Genomic DNA, 17,064 nt, shown 5'->3' with positions numbered 1-17,064 from the left:
AGCACATCTTAGAATATGAGATATCTTTCTAGAAACGCATTGCGGAGAAAATTTCATGCTGAACTCAGTCAGAGATGTGTAAAGTAAAGCTGTGTGTAGAGAGATTATCCTAGTTGAGGATGTTTGAACTACTTACAATAGATCTTGTATAAAGGCAAGTAGCAAACAACTGGGAGAAAATAGAAGAGTCATGCTAGTCAACAGGCAAAGTATAAACTGTGTTTGTTTGCGCGTACGATATGGTGTCTTGCCTTTAGATTATGTTTTTATTTATTTTCAATTTGATGGAAAAAGAAAAAAAACAGAAAAAAGAAAAAAAAGATAAACGCAAAATAATGTTATTGATGCATACTGTTCAAAGAAACCTAACACTGAATTATATGCGACATGACAAACCAAAACACGTAACATCAATATACATCAATATGGTTAGAAAGAAAACTGGGTTTTAAATCAACAAGAAATGTTATTCTGAAGCAGCTTCAATGAATTACAAAAATCAGGAGAGGCAAAGGCTAACAGCTTGCAAGGAAGGGTTTTTATTCACCAATCCAATCAAAACCATATTTACCCAATGCTGCTTTCTCAGACCTAACCTGAAAGAATATGTACTAAATGCTTATATTAGCTTTTTGAGAAGACTACAGAACACATGTTTAGTGGTTATTGAGAGTGTTAAAGCTTTAGCTAGCATAAACAAAAGAAAACGGAAACTTTGACCTACTGCGTGTTTCTTGTTTGTAGACACATTAGTACTAGAGCTAAAATTATAGCATGGCCACATGGTTTTCAAAGTGAGAGTTGTGTTCACTCAATGAGGTACAAAGACAGCTCATTGCTTTGATAGTAATAAACGATGCTGATATGTACTGAGCTCAATATAGTGTCAAAACAGAAGTTGTGTCAACATGATTGTCAGACGTACAAACTTGTTTGACACATCATTTGAAAGGCACTTTTATTGGGTGGTAAATTCCACCAAACATGCACAGCCCTTTTGTCAACGTGTATAGTATAACAAGCACATACACAGCTTCACAACTCAGTCAAATTTGAACTCATTCAGACAAACTCACCCTTGTAAACATACCTTATGGAAACATGATAGTTCACAAACACACTCGATTCACCCCAGTCGAGTGACCACAACCATACAGGCTCGCCCACTTTATCTCAGTCAAGTAATCACACACAAATTGGCCTGCCCACTTTATCCCAGTCAAGTGACCACACTCATGCAGACCCACCCATTTTATCCCAGCCAAATGACCACACTCATATTGACCTGCCCAATTTATCTCAGTCAAATGTAAATGTGTGTGTAAAAAGAAGAAAATTATTTATAAAAAGAGTGATCATTAGTTTTAAGGAGCTTTATTTATTCAATCAAAAATAACTGGTATTGACCTTAAAAACTGCTATACAGTTAATAATTAAATTTCATCATGCTAAAAGATTTTACGCAGAAATTCTTTTACGAATTTCAGAGAAACAAAAGTTGCTACTTTCTAAGATTTACAATATTTTTGTAGTAAACATAGTAGTGAAATATTAGTAATGATGATAATGACAATAGTAATGGAAATAATAGTACTCATATTAATGGTAATAGCAACAGTAGCAGTAGTGGTAGTAATAGTGGTAGTAGTAGTAGAAGTAACACTGGTAGTATTGGTTGTGGTAGGAGTACCTGTCGTAGGAAGAATAGTAGTAGTAATCACAGTAACAGTAGCAGTAGCTATAGTAGTAGTAAAAGAAGTAGCAATAATGAAGCATATCTCTAGTAGTAAAAGAGTTCATCTAGTTATTCGTCCTCTCAGAGCTGACTAAGTATTTAGGTTATCTGACTGCCATGATGTTTTACAATTAAAATTAACCAAATATGATTACGATTAAAATGCTCAGAAGAAAAATATGCGCAAGAAAGTCACTAGCCCCTATCATTGCTATAGTTGATATCGGTTATTGTGGTCAAAGTGCACCGTTGCACGTTTCTAATCAGTTGGTCTATTTGCAACTAAAAGTTTCATAGTGACACTTTTGTTTGATCTGAGCTATTTCACTGTGTACAAGTTTTATTGATTTTAATCCTGAAACATCCTAACAGTCAGATTACTTCTACATAAAAGTTTGTGCAAGTTAATTTTAAGACACACCTGATCATGACTCCTTGCTGTGGAGTCTAATCAAACACAGCAGAGTTTACCAATGGTTGTGAATGCTAGCAGATCTGGAGGGAAGTTGACCTTGAAAGTGCACCAGTTTATTAAAAGACAGTAAGATATCGGAGGACAGTAAGATATTGGGAGAAAGGTATTTGGAATAATAATAATAAATGCTAGTAAGCCATATTGCTGGTATAAAGGCAAACGCTCAGATACCAATACAAACATCTGTATCATTGCTTCCTGTTTTTATGCATGTTACCATTCAAATGGAGTTGGTGGATAACCAAACAAATTGATGTCATCCTTATAAATATCAGACAGAAGAGAAATTGTCTCCTCTGGGAGATTCGAATAGAACTCGGAGTAAGTATTGCTAAACATGCCTTTGGCTGGAGGCTGGTATTTGGGGTGAAATTTAAACTTTAGCCGGTCTAAAATGAATGGTTCAGCTACTTCCATATCTTCTAGTCTCACTGGAAGAGAATAAAAACATAATTTAGTGTCAAACTCTGACAATTTGTGTATAATTCCTGAGAGCAGTTCAAGCACTGAAATTTTAGTTAAGTTACGGGGATTCCACTTCACAGAGGATTTGATCTCGGAGCTTCTGAAACTGCTGATACAGAAACTAATCACTATGCTATATCAACCTTTAGTGTTACATATTATTCTGGCTTATTTTATCAAAACTCGCTTCTTTTCTTTATTTATAGTTTTCAAATTGTTTTTCTATTAATTTTAAATGAAACTAATTATTTTATAACCGAATACCTTTATTAAATTTTGTTTGCAACATTGTCAAACTCAACAGACTAGCAAGGAGTTCATTAAGCGAGTTCATCACAAAAACTAATTACAGTATTTGTTTTGGGTATTATCGTGACCCACAAAATCAATTCCACAAAATTCATGATTTGCATTCTCCCTCCACTTAGCCAGATAAAGAACATTGTTTACCCTGGTAGGCTTCAAGGATGTTTTTAACTCCGATACCTCATTGTTATGTTTGTACCAGCATCGCTGCATTCAACATTTTGATAGATAGCTTCTACAGAAGCAATAATCTTTTTATAGACACACTTCTATGTATTCATTGTTATTAATGTAACATATTCATGATTTTTATTTTGTTTTCTCAATTTGTAATAATTGTATCAGTATCAAATATTTTTATTGAATTCATTGCAGTAGAACAGACTTTATCTAGCCATTATTTGCTAATTACTTCATGTTCAAGCACTTTTAGATTCTTCTTAATTTCGTTTAAATTTTTTTGAAAATTGAAAAACACAATTCCTTTGATATGATGTTTTAGAGGATATGTATTTTATACACCTTGATATTTTGTGCAAAAAGCTTTTTTATTATCTGCGCAATGCCAAGTATTCAGCAGTATCTGTTATAGAAAACTAAACGTTTGTCACCTGTCAGGTTATGTCATCTGTCACCTGTCATGTTATGTCATCTGTCACCTGTCAGGTTATGTCATCTGTCACCTGTCAGGTTATGCGATAAACTTTAAAGAATAAAAAATGCACTTCTTACTGGATTTAAACTCGAGAAGAGTTTGCTCTTTTTGAGTTGTTCACTCAGTTTGCATTTATGATTAATAATAACAATTCTTGCATAGAAGTGCGTGTATAAAAAAGGTTATTGTTCCAGCAGATGCTATCCATCAAAACTTTGAGTGCGACAATACTGGTACCTCTCAACACTGGTACAAATATAAAAATGAGATATCGGACTGTCTTTGTCTGGTACTTTTTCTGACCGAATGGAGAGAGAATGTAGAGGCTAATCCTTTTTTGAAATAATACAATTCTTCGCGTAAAAGTATTTCCCTTTACCAATTTAAAAATCGAACCTTAAGAAAAATTGGATGTAGAACTGTAACCCACACTTGAAATAGACATGGCATATTTAAAAATTACAAGTAAAAAAGCAAGTGATGGTAGCAAAAATTTAGTTTTTATATTATTTGAAATAATAAAAAATTCAAAAGGTAATATTAGTTAATAATCAAAAGTACTCATTTGCCGTGCAGTCTTGCACCGTATGTGTACAGTATGCACTATAGGATAAGCGCAACATATTTATAGGATTTGTATAGCTCAGTGGCTCAGCACGCAGATTGGAAGATTGAGGGTGTAATCATTGTGAATTCAGATACAGCAAGCAGCAAGCATTTAATCCAAGATTTTCATAGCTATAGCTAGACAAAAGTATTTATTTTACTAAATTTTCAAGTTTTATTCATATTTTACGTACAATGTATGCAAGTACCCTAGATAGCAGGCGCCCTAGAACATACCTATAATATTGTAGTCCATGTGACAAATCACACACAAAGATGTGAATGGGTGTATGTGAGAGTTCCACATAACTTTTCTGTCACTTGTTGCTACGCACTCGGCAAACATGGCAAAAGTAGCTGATTTTGGTTCTGAAAATTTTTCTCCTTCAACACATAGTTGCTGAAAGATAAGTTGGTATCGATCAACAAGTGCATTTTGGCTATGGAACAGATATTTAAAGCAAAATAATTATATAATTTTTTTATTATATAGTTCAATACATCAGAGTCTATATTTAATACACAAAGAACAATAAAGCTATGGGAAACAGGGTGTCAAAAGTATGTCCTGCAATAAAAAAACACTTGGTTGCGGCTCCTACAATGTGATGTCATAATTATTATTTAGCCTTAGGTAGTCGATCCCTTTTGCTGCCATTGAGGCTGCACTTTTCTGTGACAATCGGTGCTGTTAAACCCAGAGAGCGCTAATAATAAACTAGGATTCTAGATAATCAACAATGCCCGGAGATCGTGCTAACGCCGACCAATACAAACACATGTTCTGGGTTAATTAATTATGCTTCAATAAATAGACTGTCGTTGATAAAGGTAATGAAATCACATAAATTAAATTGTGACCTGTAGTTGCATGGCCCTAGGACTATATGTCAATCGCACTGTCGGCGAGATCACTCAATACTTGAAATTAATTAGTCTCAGTCGTGCCCCTCAACATCACAATAAAAAGAGAGGGCTAGTGCATAATATTATCGGAAAAACATAGTATGGCTTTTGGAATCGGCGTTATTTATTTTAGAAATAATCTGAACATGGATAGCTAATGACACTGATTCCTTTGTCATCTTCATTGGTTCTCTGGAGTTGTCCTACCTTCGCCTGCCACTAGCGTCATTATTGTACTTGCTAAATATAAGCGATAAGCAATAAAATAAGTGGTAAGAGCAGACAGCGCAGAATATGAAAATCGTGACGTCACCACAGAACATTTCTGCGGTAGAGCTCTGGAGAAATCCTACAAACACCAACCAATGTCTGTCTCACCATGTCAAACAATGGCTCATTCGAAAGCCAAGACTCTGATGTATTGAAATATATAATAAAAAAATTAAGTAATTTATGTGCTTTCAACATGGTATGACAGTGGCAAGGCCTGCACAAGGGCAGACAACTTTATTTTGACAGAGAGTATTTTCTCGATGAAACAATAAGCAATCACTCGGCAGGATCAGTACCACAGGTTAATCACAAACAAGTTGTACTGTTGTGTTTATAAAGCTGAATCTCACCTTAGATATGAACTCACACAATATTTTAGCAAATTTTATCAGTAAATATATTTTTCTAGTATACACAAGAATTTTTAATGTTTAATATGATTTGAATGCCAGGATGTTTCATTCTTCCCAAACACCTCTTATGACTAGCTTAATTTTAGTTGAGTTGTCACTTCTATGATCACTAGTATGCATATCACATAAGTTATAACACACAACTACCCATATAGTTACACAACATGATGGTCAATTATATAATCACCTTGAGAGACCACTTTCGTTTAACAATTTTATCTTGATATGCTGAAACAAGCCTAGCCCAAGGGTTTCTAACAATGATGAGTCGGTTGATGGGACGGTACACATCCAAGAAGCTCATATAGTCACGCTCTACCTTCGTTTCTTTCGCCAACCTGCTGAGGCCGATTTCAGTTGCAGCTCTAACAAAGAGATGCAACTGGTTGAGACGCCACTCCGCAGTAATAAAAACTATATTATAATGGCATGAATATATGTATTTATATGTATATTTAAAATCAGTAAAACATGCTATAACTTTAGATAAAACTCTGCTCGAATTTTACGCTTTCACTCATGTATATACATTTATATATATAAAATGTATCGATAACTGTAAACTTTAAAAACTATTTACTACTTGAAGTTTCATGGTTGCTACCGTTTGTTAGGTAAAACTGAAATGACCTGGAGCTCATGGGACTGTAAACAACAACATATCAAGTAGCCTAAAAATTAAAGCCAGCAATATAATACTTTAATTGGTTTATGTAACAACATTGCAAATCTTGTTGTAACTGCTTTATATGAATAATGCTAAACAGAAGAAATGGAGTTAGATATTTGTGGTATGCAAATTCTGATAGATGCCTATTTTTTAGTAGATTTTTGAAGCCACCTCTACGCTACCATCAGAAAAACAAGTCATTAATAAAAGGTTTTCTGGCAGGGCTGTAGCTCAGCTGTCAGTAAAAACTGGACTAAGTAATTTGACATAAATGCCAGATATTATTGGAATCAGTCAACACTGTTGCCTGAGAGTGGATATAATGTAATTTCCCTGCTTTCAAAAGACCATTTCTACTTAAAACTGTGTAAAACTGTTATAGGGTGAATACTAATGCTACAAAAAGCTAAGAACTAAAGTTATTTGCTCTCTGATTCTGCTGCATGAACAAACATTTAACCTAGGTCAATAGATCATTGAGCATAATATGTTAATAAAGTAGCTTTGATCGTTTGGACTTTATTGCAACCATAAAACGTTGCCTAGTGGTAGCATAAATGCCTCTTTAGAAACTAAGGTGGTATAGCTAAACTTTTTATCTGAAATACTAGTGAAAGCAGTAATAGTAGTAAAATACTATTGTTAGTAACAGTATAGTGGTTGTAGTATTAGTAGTAGTAGTAATAATAGTAGTAGTTGCAGTAGTAGCAATTCTAGTAGTAGTAGTAATAGAAGTATTAGTAGTGAGTAGTAGTAATAGTAGTATATTTCAGTTGTAGTAGCAGTAGGAGTAACAAGAATAGTAGCAATGGTAGTAGGAGTAGTAATTGTAGCAACAGTAGTAGTAATAGTAACTTTAGTAGTAAATAGCAGTAGTAGCAGTAGTAGCAGTAGTAGTTGTAGTAGTAGCAGTAGTAGTATTGTAGACTAGTAGGAGTGGTATATAGTAGTAGTAGCAGCAGTAGTAGTAATAGTAGAAATAGTAGTAATATTAGTAATAGTAGTAATAGAGTAGCAGTAGTAGTATTATAGAGTAGTAGGAGTAGGATATAGTAATAATAGTAGTAGTAACAGTAGCAGCAGCAGTAGTAGTAGTAGTAGTAGTAGTAGTAGTAGTAGTACTAGTAATAGTAGTAGTAGTAGTAGTAGTAGTAATAGTAGTAGTAGCAGTTAAGTAGCAGTTAAGTAGTAGTAGTGATAGTGGCAGTAGTACCAGTAGTGCTATATCACTACTTTTTGCATCATTTTATATTAATAAACAAAGATGGGCATTCAAAGAATTTTTAATACCAATCTAGTTTTCATGCTGGCTTTATGGTTTATACTTTTACTAATAGAGTAAAACAAAATAAAAAAAATCTTTTCAGACGAAGAAGCTCAAGCGGTAGCAAAAAACTCTTAATAAACACATGCAAGCTGGTCTCTATATCAATCCCATAAGAAACATGCTCTGGACACACCAGTAGTGAGTAAAGTAGAACGTGAAGTATATGACAGAACTTTGGATAAATATAATAGATAAAATAATTGTACGTACTTATAACTACTTATAAATACTGATGGTACAAATAATACCCAGTTCAAACCACTGTAGTATAAATGATGTGCAAAGTGCTGCATCCTCGCATGATCGTGCAGCTCAATGCTTTTGTAGAGTGCGAGCAGGATTTAGTCATGTATCTTCAAGTTTCATAGCTATTTGGTTCACACCAGTCACACGCCTGCATGAGCTTGCAAAGCATGGGGTAACACTTCACACGCCACACAAATGAAGTTGGTCCGAACTAAGCATAACAAATAAAAATGCTCATTATAACGCGTAAATAAAATAAAATGTAGATATGCTAAGATAATACACAATGTTGATTCATAATAATACTGTGACGTCAGCATTTTGCTGCGAACAGTGGCTCACAGAATGGCAGCAGCAAATTTTAACTTGGAAAAAGGCATTTAAAAAAACCAAACTTCATACTATTTGATATAGTATAATTTTTTAGGTCGGAGTAAATCAATTGAAAACTTAGCATTCCATCCTTACTTGTATTTCACAAAGCCGAATGTATTGAAAGTTTTAAAAGAAGGAGGAGGGGTAGGACTTCTACTTTAACAATAGTGGTCATTATGCTACTCAAAAAGCTACAATATCAGTAGTAGTTGTTTGTTTTATATGTTACTTTTAAGGTTGATGAATGTGCTCAGAATCTTAAGCTCTTGACCCCATATTTTGAACTCTTGACCACACATCTTAAAATATTGACCATGTACCTTAAACTATTGACCACACATCTTAAAACATTGACCATATACCTTAAACTGTGGACAACACATCTTAAAACATTGACCATATACCTTAAAATGTTGACCACACATCTTAAAACATTGACCACGTATCTTAAACTGTTGACCACGCATCTTAAAACAATGACCATATACCTTCAACTGTTGACCCCACATCTTAAAACATTGACCATATACCTTAAACTGTTGACCACACATCTTAAAACATTGACCATATATCTTAAGCTATTGACAACACATCTTAAAACATTGACCATATACCTTAAACTGTTGACCACACATCTGAAAACATTGACCATATATCTTAAACTATTGACCACACATCTTAAAACATTGACCATATACCTTAAACTGTGGACAAAACATCTTAAAAAATTGACCATATACCTTAAACTGTTGACCACACATCTTAAAATATTGACAACATGCCTTAAACTATTGACCACACATCTTAAAACATTGACCATATACCTTAAACTGTTGACCACACATCTTAAAATATTGACCACATACCTTAAACTATTGACCACACATCTTAAAACATTGACCATATACCTTCAACTCTTGACCCCACATCTTAAATTACTGACCACAGACCTTAGGCTTTTGACCCATACTATAAAATTTTAACCTCAGTATAAAATATTGACCCATACCTTAAACTCTTGACCTCATATATCAAATATTGACCTCATACTGAAAAAATACTGAGCCCATATTTTCAACATTTGATCTTTTGCCTTAAACTTTTGACCCCCATATCTTAAACTCCTGACCCCATATCTTAAACTCTTGACCCCATATCTTAAAATCTTGAGCCTATACCTTAAATTATTGACCAAAGTACAGTTTAAAAGTCGTGGCATATTAACAATTATAAAGAAGTCCAAATTATTTGAAGATATATCACCTTAGATGATCACCTTCCATTGTTTCTGAACATGGTGTACTTACTCATGAACATTTCCTTTCCATGTGCGGCCTTCATCCTCCATGATATACGTCTTCCAAGTGCTGCTTGAGCACTTCGGTGCCGCACAATAAAACAGATGATGAGGCGGAGATATCATCCAAACCCACCCAGGTAATCCGAAAGATATTATTTCTTCGTTTGAGAAATTCGTTTGTTGAAGTCCATGGGATGAACATGACTGCTTGACTTTTTCAGCCCAATAGTTGCTTGTGTTATAGTACGAGTCACGCTTGTTTGTTATTTCTAGCGCTTGTCTCGGAGATTCCACCACAATCAGTTCAATCGTCTTTGGTTTTTCGTGTAAAAGTTTTGGCTGCCGTTTCATAGCCAGTAGCTTAAAAAGCAAGAACTGTGATCCTAGTATAACGAAAAAAACTTTGATTGCTGTTTTATTGAGTCCAGCCTTATGCTCCGCCATCGTACTAGCAGTGAGTAACAGTTCTATGTGACATGAATTTTTAGGTAGGTCACGGAACAGTGACTCTAAAAATGTTCTCTCAAGTATAAACTTTCAAATAAACATCAGTTAAATATCAATTTACTATTTAGTTAACCCTGCAGACTAATTTGTTTATATTTTGTTGATAACAAGCAATGTCAATACTACTTCTTTCACGGCGCACCCGCATCAGTTACTCTTGAGCCCTTTGATTTGTGATAACATTTCTATCAGAAGTATAAATCTGCTTTTGAATAACTGCTAAGTATCAATGAAACAGTGGTACTCGAAAGATTCGATTGGTGAAAATAGTAAACTGAGTCAGTGCAGTAACGAACTTTTTGGTAAGCTTATCATAGCTTCCTCGGCTGAAAGGATTAGTCGACGGATTATAAACTTTGCTTCGCTTTGCTTTAGCTTTTTAATTGGCTTTGCTAATCCGTAGAGCAAAAGAAATAGGAGATGAAAGTACACTGAAATAGAGCACTGTAAATAGAACAAGAACTATAAATGCACATAAATATCGTCAGAAGGAGGAAATCAATTATAGCAGGAGATGGAGTGTTACGTAACTAGAGCTTATAATTTGGTTATCATTGTTAATGGCTACTGGGAAGTAGTCACTTAAAGTCGGCCATCAGTTTCTGAGCTGTCATCGATAGCGTGTAAAACAAAGAATGCAGCAATAAACCAGCCATAGCAAGAGATAGAACATTTTGAGACTAGATATTATGAGTAAATTTACTTCTGTATGTCTCTTATAATGCCTAAATTTTTACAACTTGTAAAATCTCTGTTCAAATTTGTTTATAGCATGATTGGCACTTTTGTTGAAATTTCATTTTTTTATTGCTACTAATGCTGTATACATAAACAGTAGCAAGAACAATAAACAGTCACAAATCCACTTTTTAGATACAAAACTAGAGAGGACTATGTGTCTTTTACTTAACACTTTATCACTGTGGGTGTGGTAGTTGAGTGCTAGAACTCAATTATCAGGAGCAGTTAACTGAAGCTAGTGAGACTGCTGCAGTTCTTAGCGCAGCTGTGCCAACAAACAGGAAAAACTCGTAGTTAAGGATGCAGTTAAGGCTGATAGGGAAACTGTAGAGAGTGAAATGACTAAGCCAGTAGGCATGGCTAAAGGGTGTACTACACAAATTTGCGACAATGAGCTTATCAGCAAGCATGATTGAATTAGTATGACAGCAGACTTGGACTGTATCATGTATGACTGCACACCGGTGACGGTGACGCACCATGAATTACTGTTGACTGAAAATAATTATAGCTGACTAACAAGAAAATTCAATGTTACTATTTTGCCTGTTTTTCCTGAAATTATTTTATTCTGCACTGCAGCTAGAGCAAAAGCACCAATAATCTGTAAAACAGTTCATGCTATGGCACAATTTAGAATCCTAGACTTGCCACTTTGCATATTACCTGACACTGAGACTGAGCATGAACCAGTTCCTTTAATATTGACAATTTTTAAGCCCAACTTTATTCAAAATAGCAGCACTGCACACCAATGCAAGATTGTGAAAACACTGACTACTATACAAGCTCGCGAAAACAAAAAATGGACAGACGACTACATTGACCAGACGGTGACTGAAGGCTCATGCTATAGTATGGTGACATGGAACACAAGTTCTCATGGTGATCTAGTGAGGGTTGGGACTATCTATCAGACTGACAGTTTAGTTCAACCAACTCACCCAACTGGGTTCAAGTGCTGCACTGACTATCAACTTGAAGTGACGAATGCATACATGTACGAGAGGACTATATTTAAATGACATGGAAAATCGGAGCAGATATAAAATCCACTGGGAGTAGTTAGCCTTGACGAATACTTGTCGGGTTTCTGTGCGTTGCGTGATAGTTCAGCTATTCTGTGGCAGCTGGAAAGGCAAGAGAAATGTCAGTATCTTCCTCATCGCACCTTTCCCGGTAAAGTGCAGGATAGCATATAGCTTAGTGATAGTAGTGAGCTTGTGCTAATTTTTACAAAGTCCAGAGTAATACGGCAAGATTCAGTATGTGGTGGTATACTAGAGCTTTTGGATCATGGTATGGCATGTAGCTCCCACAAATGTTTCTACAAGTAGTGGAAAGGGAGAGTTAGATGGGTCACTGACTCAAAAGTAAATCCTAAATTGCAAGCTTTAAAACTGTGCATCCAAACAAATTACAATCATCTCTTTCAAAGCTCAGTTAGAATCAATTGTCAGGAAATACAATCTTTAGTTCAAGCAGTAGGTATGCCGCTTGAACGCCAGCCCACTTTAGCAGTCCGACACTTACTAAATGACGCCTATCTTTATACTAAATTGACGCATAACGTTATATCTGTCTACCCTTGTGAAGAAATATGGCAATATAGTAACTATAAATCAGTTTGGTTATAAACTCACACTAATATCATAAAGGCTGGTTCACACTATATGGCGCAAAAATACTTTTGGTTAGGCATGTCGAGAAGCATTGCCGACTTCATGGCTGCCTGCGTTCCGTGTAACCGGCGAAATGGGGCCTTTGTATATCCAGTTTGCATAGAGTGCGGGCGTGTGTGTGAGGTAGAACAGCCATGAATATTTTTTGGCCACTACCTGTCACAGAGCAGGGAAACAAATATTTGCTTGCATTCCAGTGTAGTTTTACGAAATACATGTATGTCATAGCTAGGCCAATCAGAGACAAGACTACTAAAACAGAAGCAGGAACTTTCATCAAACATATAATACTACCTTCTGGTGTGCCAGATTCAATGTTGTCTGATGGTGGTTCTGAATTTAGCTCAAACTTCATGGCTGAATTAGTCTTCGTTCTCAGTATCAAGAAGTTGACTATAACCTTTTAACCGTTTACCACGCAGCGAGTAATGGTATAGAATGTTTCTTTTCTACCTATTAAGGACTAATGTCAAAGGTTATCAATAAGCAACAAACTAATTGGAATCTCATGACAAAATGTGTACTTCATGCTTACAATAACACAGAACACGCTTGCTCTGGTTTCACCCAGCATATTTAGCACTCCGTAGAGAAATTGGCATTCTGTATGATATCTGCTTGCCTTTGCAATGCCACATTACTTTCATGCAAGAGACAAGGACAGTCTACAAGTCATGAGAGAATCAATGGCTACAGCATGGGCAATAGCTAGAGATAATATTGAGACGGCTCAAGCAAATTACAAGTTTTACCATGATGTACATTCCAAGGGTCATCGATATCAAGTTGGTGACACAGTTTATGTTCTGGTGCTTAGACTGCCTGGAATTGGTCAGGTTATAAAATTCCCATCTATGTACCATGGGCCATACTGTGTCACTAAACTGCAGGTATTTAACGTGTACATTAGATCAATGGGGACCACAGGCCATCCAACAAGCGTAGAGTTCATTACCCATTTTGAGCGTTTGAAAAAAGCTAAATATTCCTTGACTTTAAACACTCCAGTGCCAAATTATGTTTACAAAAAAGAGACTGTAACACAACAACAACTCTATCGGACATTTCTAGAAAGTCTGTAACCCCTAAGCATAGTTACAACCTGAGAAGCTTTGCACAGAGGTAAATAACCATATAAAATGTTGAAATAAAACTTGCATTTAATTTTAATTGTTATTAAAAACACAAAGTTATATGACGAGACTGCAATGGTAATTAAAAAGTAATGGTGAAAAACCCCATATTAAAACTGTAATTACAAATGTAACTGTTGAAGAGGCTAATATTATAAAAATTGCCTACTCATAATCTATATGAGTAATCGTTCATATGTAACTGATAACGGAATTAAATAATAATAAACAAAACAAAAAATTAAATTCAGAATTCAGAAACAGGTGATAGCTCATCGATCTGATCGAAAGGTATTATATTGTTAATAAATGGTATAGACGTGCGATTAATAATTAGATGTCCAGTGCGCCGACGATAATAAAAATTATGTAAAAACATAAATAATAGTTAAATAAGAAATAAAGAAATCAGTAGAGCAAGCCATGTCCAATAAGAACCAGTTTTTATGTTGAGTGAAAGGTTATTTGTTGCAGTTGTAGTTTTGTTGATCAGAGTTGAATTTCTAGATAATTTGAAGTAAAATAGAGTGCTGAGATCGTCAATAGTCAATTCTTGATAATTGTAGTATTCTGAAACAAATAGTAGTTAAATACTTAATAGCCTACTTACGTAAAGCATATTAGGGCTGGAGAAGCAATAGATGCCAGTTTAAATATGGAAGATGGAAACTTAAATATATTTAACTATAATATATAATATAATTAACTATTTCCACAACTGCAACCTGTCTCTATAACTTTATTTTTGGTTAACGAGTCAAGTTAAGGTTTCTGAGGTGATCTGATTGCCAGGATGTTTCAAGATTAAAGTTGACAAAATTTGATCGCGGTTTAAAGGCTCAGATTAAATGAAAGTGTGATAATGGTATCTATAGTTGCAAAGAAACCAACAGAAAAGTGGTGCGTGAGGCTGCAGCTTGAACGCAATAGCCGATATCAACCATAGCAACCAGGACGTCATTTCAGCGCATCTGTTTCTTCTGATCATTTTAATCGCAATAAAGTTTTGTCAATTTTAATCTTGAAATTTTCGGGCATTCAGATCTCATCAAGCATTAAAAAATAGCAAATGATAGAAAAATATCGATACTTTTTAATGAAGTGGTCTAAAATTTTGCGTAAGTTCATCTTTAATACTATACAAATCATTTAAGAGTTATCATCTCTTGGAATACAAATGCATTTATCTACTATATAAACGGCAATCGTTGTCTGTCTGTCTATCTGTCTGTCCGCCTTATAGAGTACTGTACTTTTCGGACTATTAGCCGCTACCAGGTATCTAGGGCGCATTAACGAGATTCTCCGGTTAGTGCGCCTCTATTCGTCGTTTGCCGTATTCACACAAAAATTACGTAATAATTACATCTCTATGGCTTTCTTTTAGCTTTTTTCTCCTTGACGTATTAGGTCTGATTCGTTTTTGGCAAAACGATATCGGCAATAGACTCTCTCGATATTAGAATTAAGCGATTAAATTTTATTAACTCTATGAAACACGATGCCGTTTTTGTGAACCTCTATTTCTGGCTTTTCTTAAGGTTCAATTGCTAAATCGCTGTTAAGGTCACTACTTTTCACGCGGACAATTGTATTATCTCAAGTTGGAATAACATTTAGATTCTCTCACCTTCGATCTGACAAAGACACTACAATATTTTATTTTTACATAACATATCGTCGTACCAGTATCGACACATTCAGAGTTTTGATGGATAGCTGCTGGTGGAACAGTAACTTTTTTTTATACACACACTTCTATGCAAGATATGTTATTATTAATTCAACATATTCACGAATTTTATTTTGTTTTCTCAGTTCGTATTAACCCTTTAGCGACCGCGAGGTTACGATGGAAAAACCACTAGCGTACCAGGCAATAACTGGCGCGATTTGAGCTTTCGACATGACCGCATAGAAACTGCAGTAACTTACATCAAAATTGTGGCAGTCACATAAACTGACATGCTTAGGAAAGCTGAAAAATTTCTCCACAAGCTGATGCTTCTTCTATGTAGATAGCTTGCAAATATTCACCAACAAAAGTCTCAATTTGTTGAAGCGATCAATTTTTTATTTTTGTACGTCATTTTCAATTGTATTTTACTAATTGATAAAGGCAATTGACAGTGTTGTATAAATAATTCTTGCATAGATGCATATCTTCACAACAATTTGCAGAAAGAACTGGTCGTCAAAGAGCATTGAAAGTGTAGTTATGAGCTTCGTTACAATGCAGGAGCGCCTTTCCAAATTTTCAGCGCGTGACCCTAATGACCTGCGAAAAATGGAGGCTTGACATGGCCGACTAAAATTGACTATAACTCGCATGCAAATTAGCATGGAGCTATAAATGAATATGCATTTGAAAGCTTAGAAATTTCTCAATGGACAGCCATTTATTACCTGCAAATCGGCTGTGAATACTTTAGTCAAAATTCTGTTTTAACAAAATTGTCACCTCTCTATCATGAAATATCCATTACAAATACATTAATTTTTGAAAAGCAATATCTCTGCCAAAACTGGTTTATGATAAGCATCTGCACGGTGTCATATGTTTACAAGAGTTTGCAAAAAAGTTGGGTTGTCCAAGCGCATCAAAAGTTGAGTTAGGTGCTTCTGTGCATTGCGGGAGCAGACCTACGAAATGCTCATGATGCCATGGCGATAAGCAGTGCAACTGTTACCCGACATGGATTCTCAAACTCTGCTATAACTCTCGTGCAAATTGGCATAAGACTGCAAATGAATATGCATCTGAAAGCTGAGATATTTTCCTTCAAGCAGCTTGCCAAGACTGTAACTTGAGATCAATATATTCACAGATATGATTTTTTACTGGCAGATTTATGTGCATTTCTTGAAATTATAGATTTAAAAAACAATTTTGCATATAAACTCATTGCACGGATTCAGGTGTGTTGCAGTTAAGATCCATCTGTGCTGCGGCAAAGATTAACTGGTTGTGCACAAGAAGAATTGAGTGGTGAGCCTGTATTCACACATTTTGTGAAGCAGCAAAAGACAGGAAGCAGCATTTATTATGAGCAGATACAGCAAATGATGGAGAAATCATTCTGCTAGATGGCAAAACAATGAGAACTGAACTCTTTTGAATAAGTGGGTGATAAGGGCAATGGGCAACAAATACAACATATCAATACACAACAAATACAATAAATAATGACATTTCAGCGTATGTATGTACAAAAGCTAGCAATACAAAGCAAGGAAACATTTGCAGAA

At 35.1% G+C, this 17,064-nt stretch overlaps 1 protein-coding gene across 1 annotated transcript; it reads right to left on the bottom strand.

The window, feature by feature from the left end:
• Positions 1 to 331: 331 nt before the first annotated feature.
• Positions 332 to 10,186, bottom strand: LOC137396554 (carbohydrate sulfotransferase 14-like). The gene is made up of 4 exons (XM_068082866.1): positions 9,760 to 10,186; positions 6,022 to 6,199; positions 4,480 to 4,642; positions 332 to 2,641 (listed from the first exon to the last, which is right to left on the bottom strand). Exons 1-4 carry the CDS (start codon positions 10,101 to 10,103, stop codon positions 2,424 to 2,426), a joined length of 903 nt encoding a protein of 300 aa, XP_067938967.1. The 5' UTR covers positions 10,104 to 10,186; the 3' UTR covers positions 332 to 2,423.
• Positions 10,187 to 17,064: the final 6,878 nt, after the last annotated feature.

The sequence above is a fragment of the Watersipora subatra genome, chromosome 5 (genome assembly GCF_963576615.1).
Source record: "Watersipora subatra chromosome 5, tzWatSuba1.1, whole genome shotgun sequence".
Classification (NCBI taxonomy): Eukaryota; Metazoa; Bryozoa; class Gymnolaemata; order Cheilostomatida; family Watersiporidae; genus Watersipora; species Watersipora subatra.
Note: the sequence above shows the minus strand (reverse complement) of the source record. Positions and strands in the feature narration are given on the sequence as shown.

Excerpts from the sequence above, each read along its gene's own strand:
- LOC137396554 (XM_068082866.1), bottom strand. The coding sequence starts at position 10,103 with ATGAAACGGCAGCCAAAACTTTTACACGAAAAACCAAAGACGATTGAA. Across the intron at positions 4,643-6,021 it reads AACGAAAGTGGTCTCTCAAG|CAACTATGTGTTGAAGGAGA; the intron begins GTGATTATATAA and ends CTTATCTTTCAG. Across the intron at positions 2,642-4,479 it reads CATGGACTACAATATTATAG|TGAGACTAGAAGATATGGAA; the intron begins GTATGTTCTAGG and ends ATTCTCTTCCAG.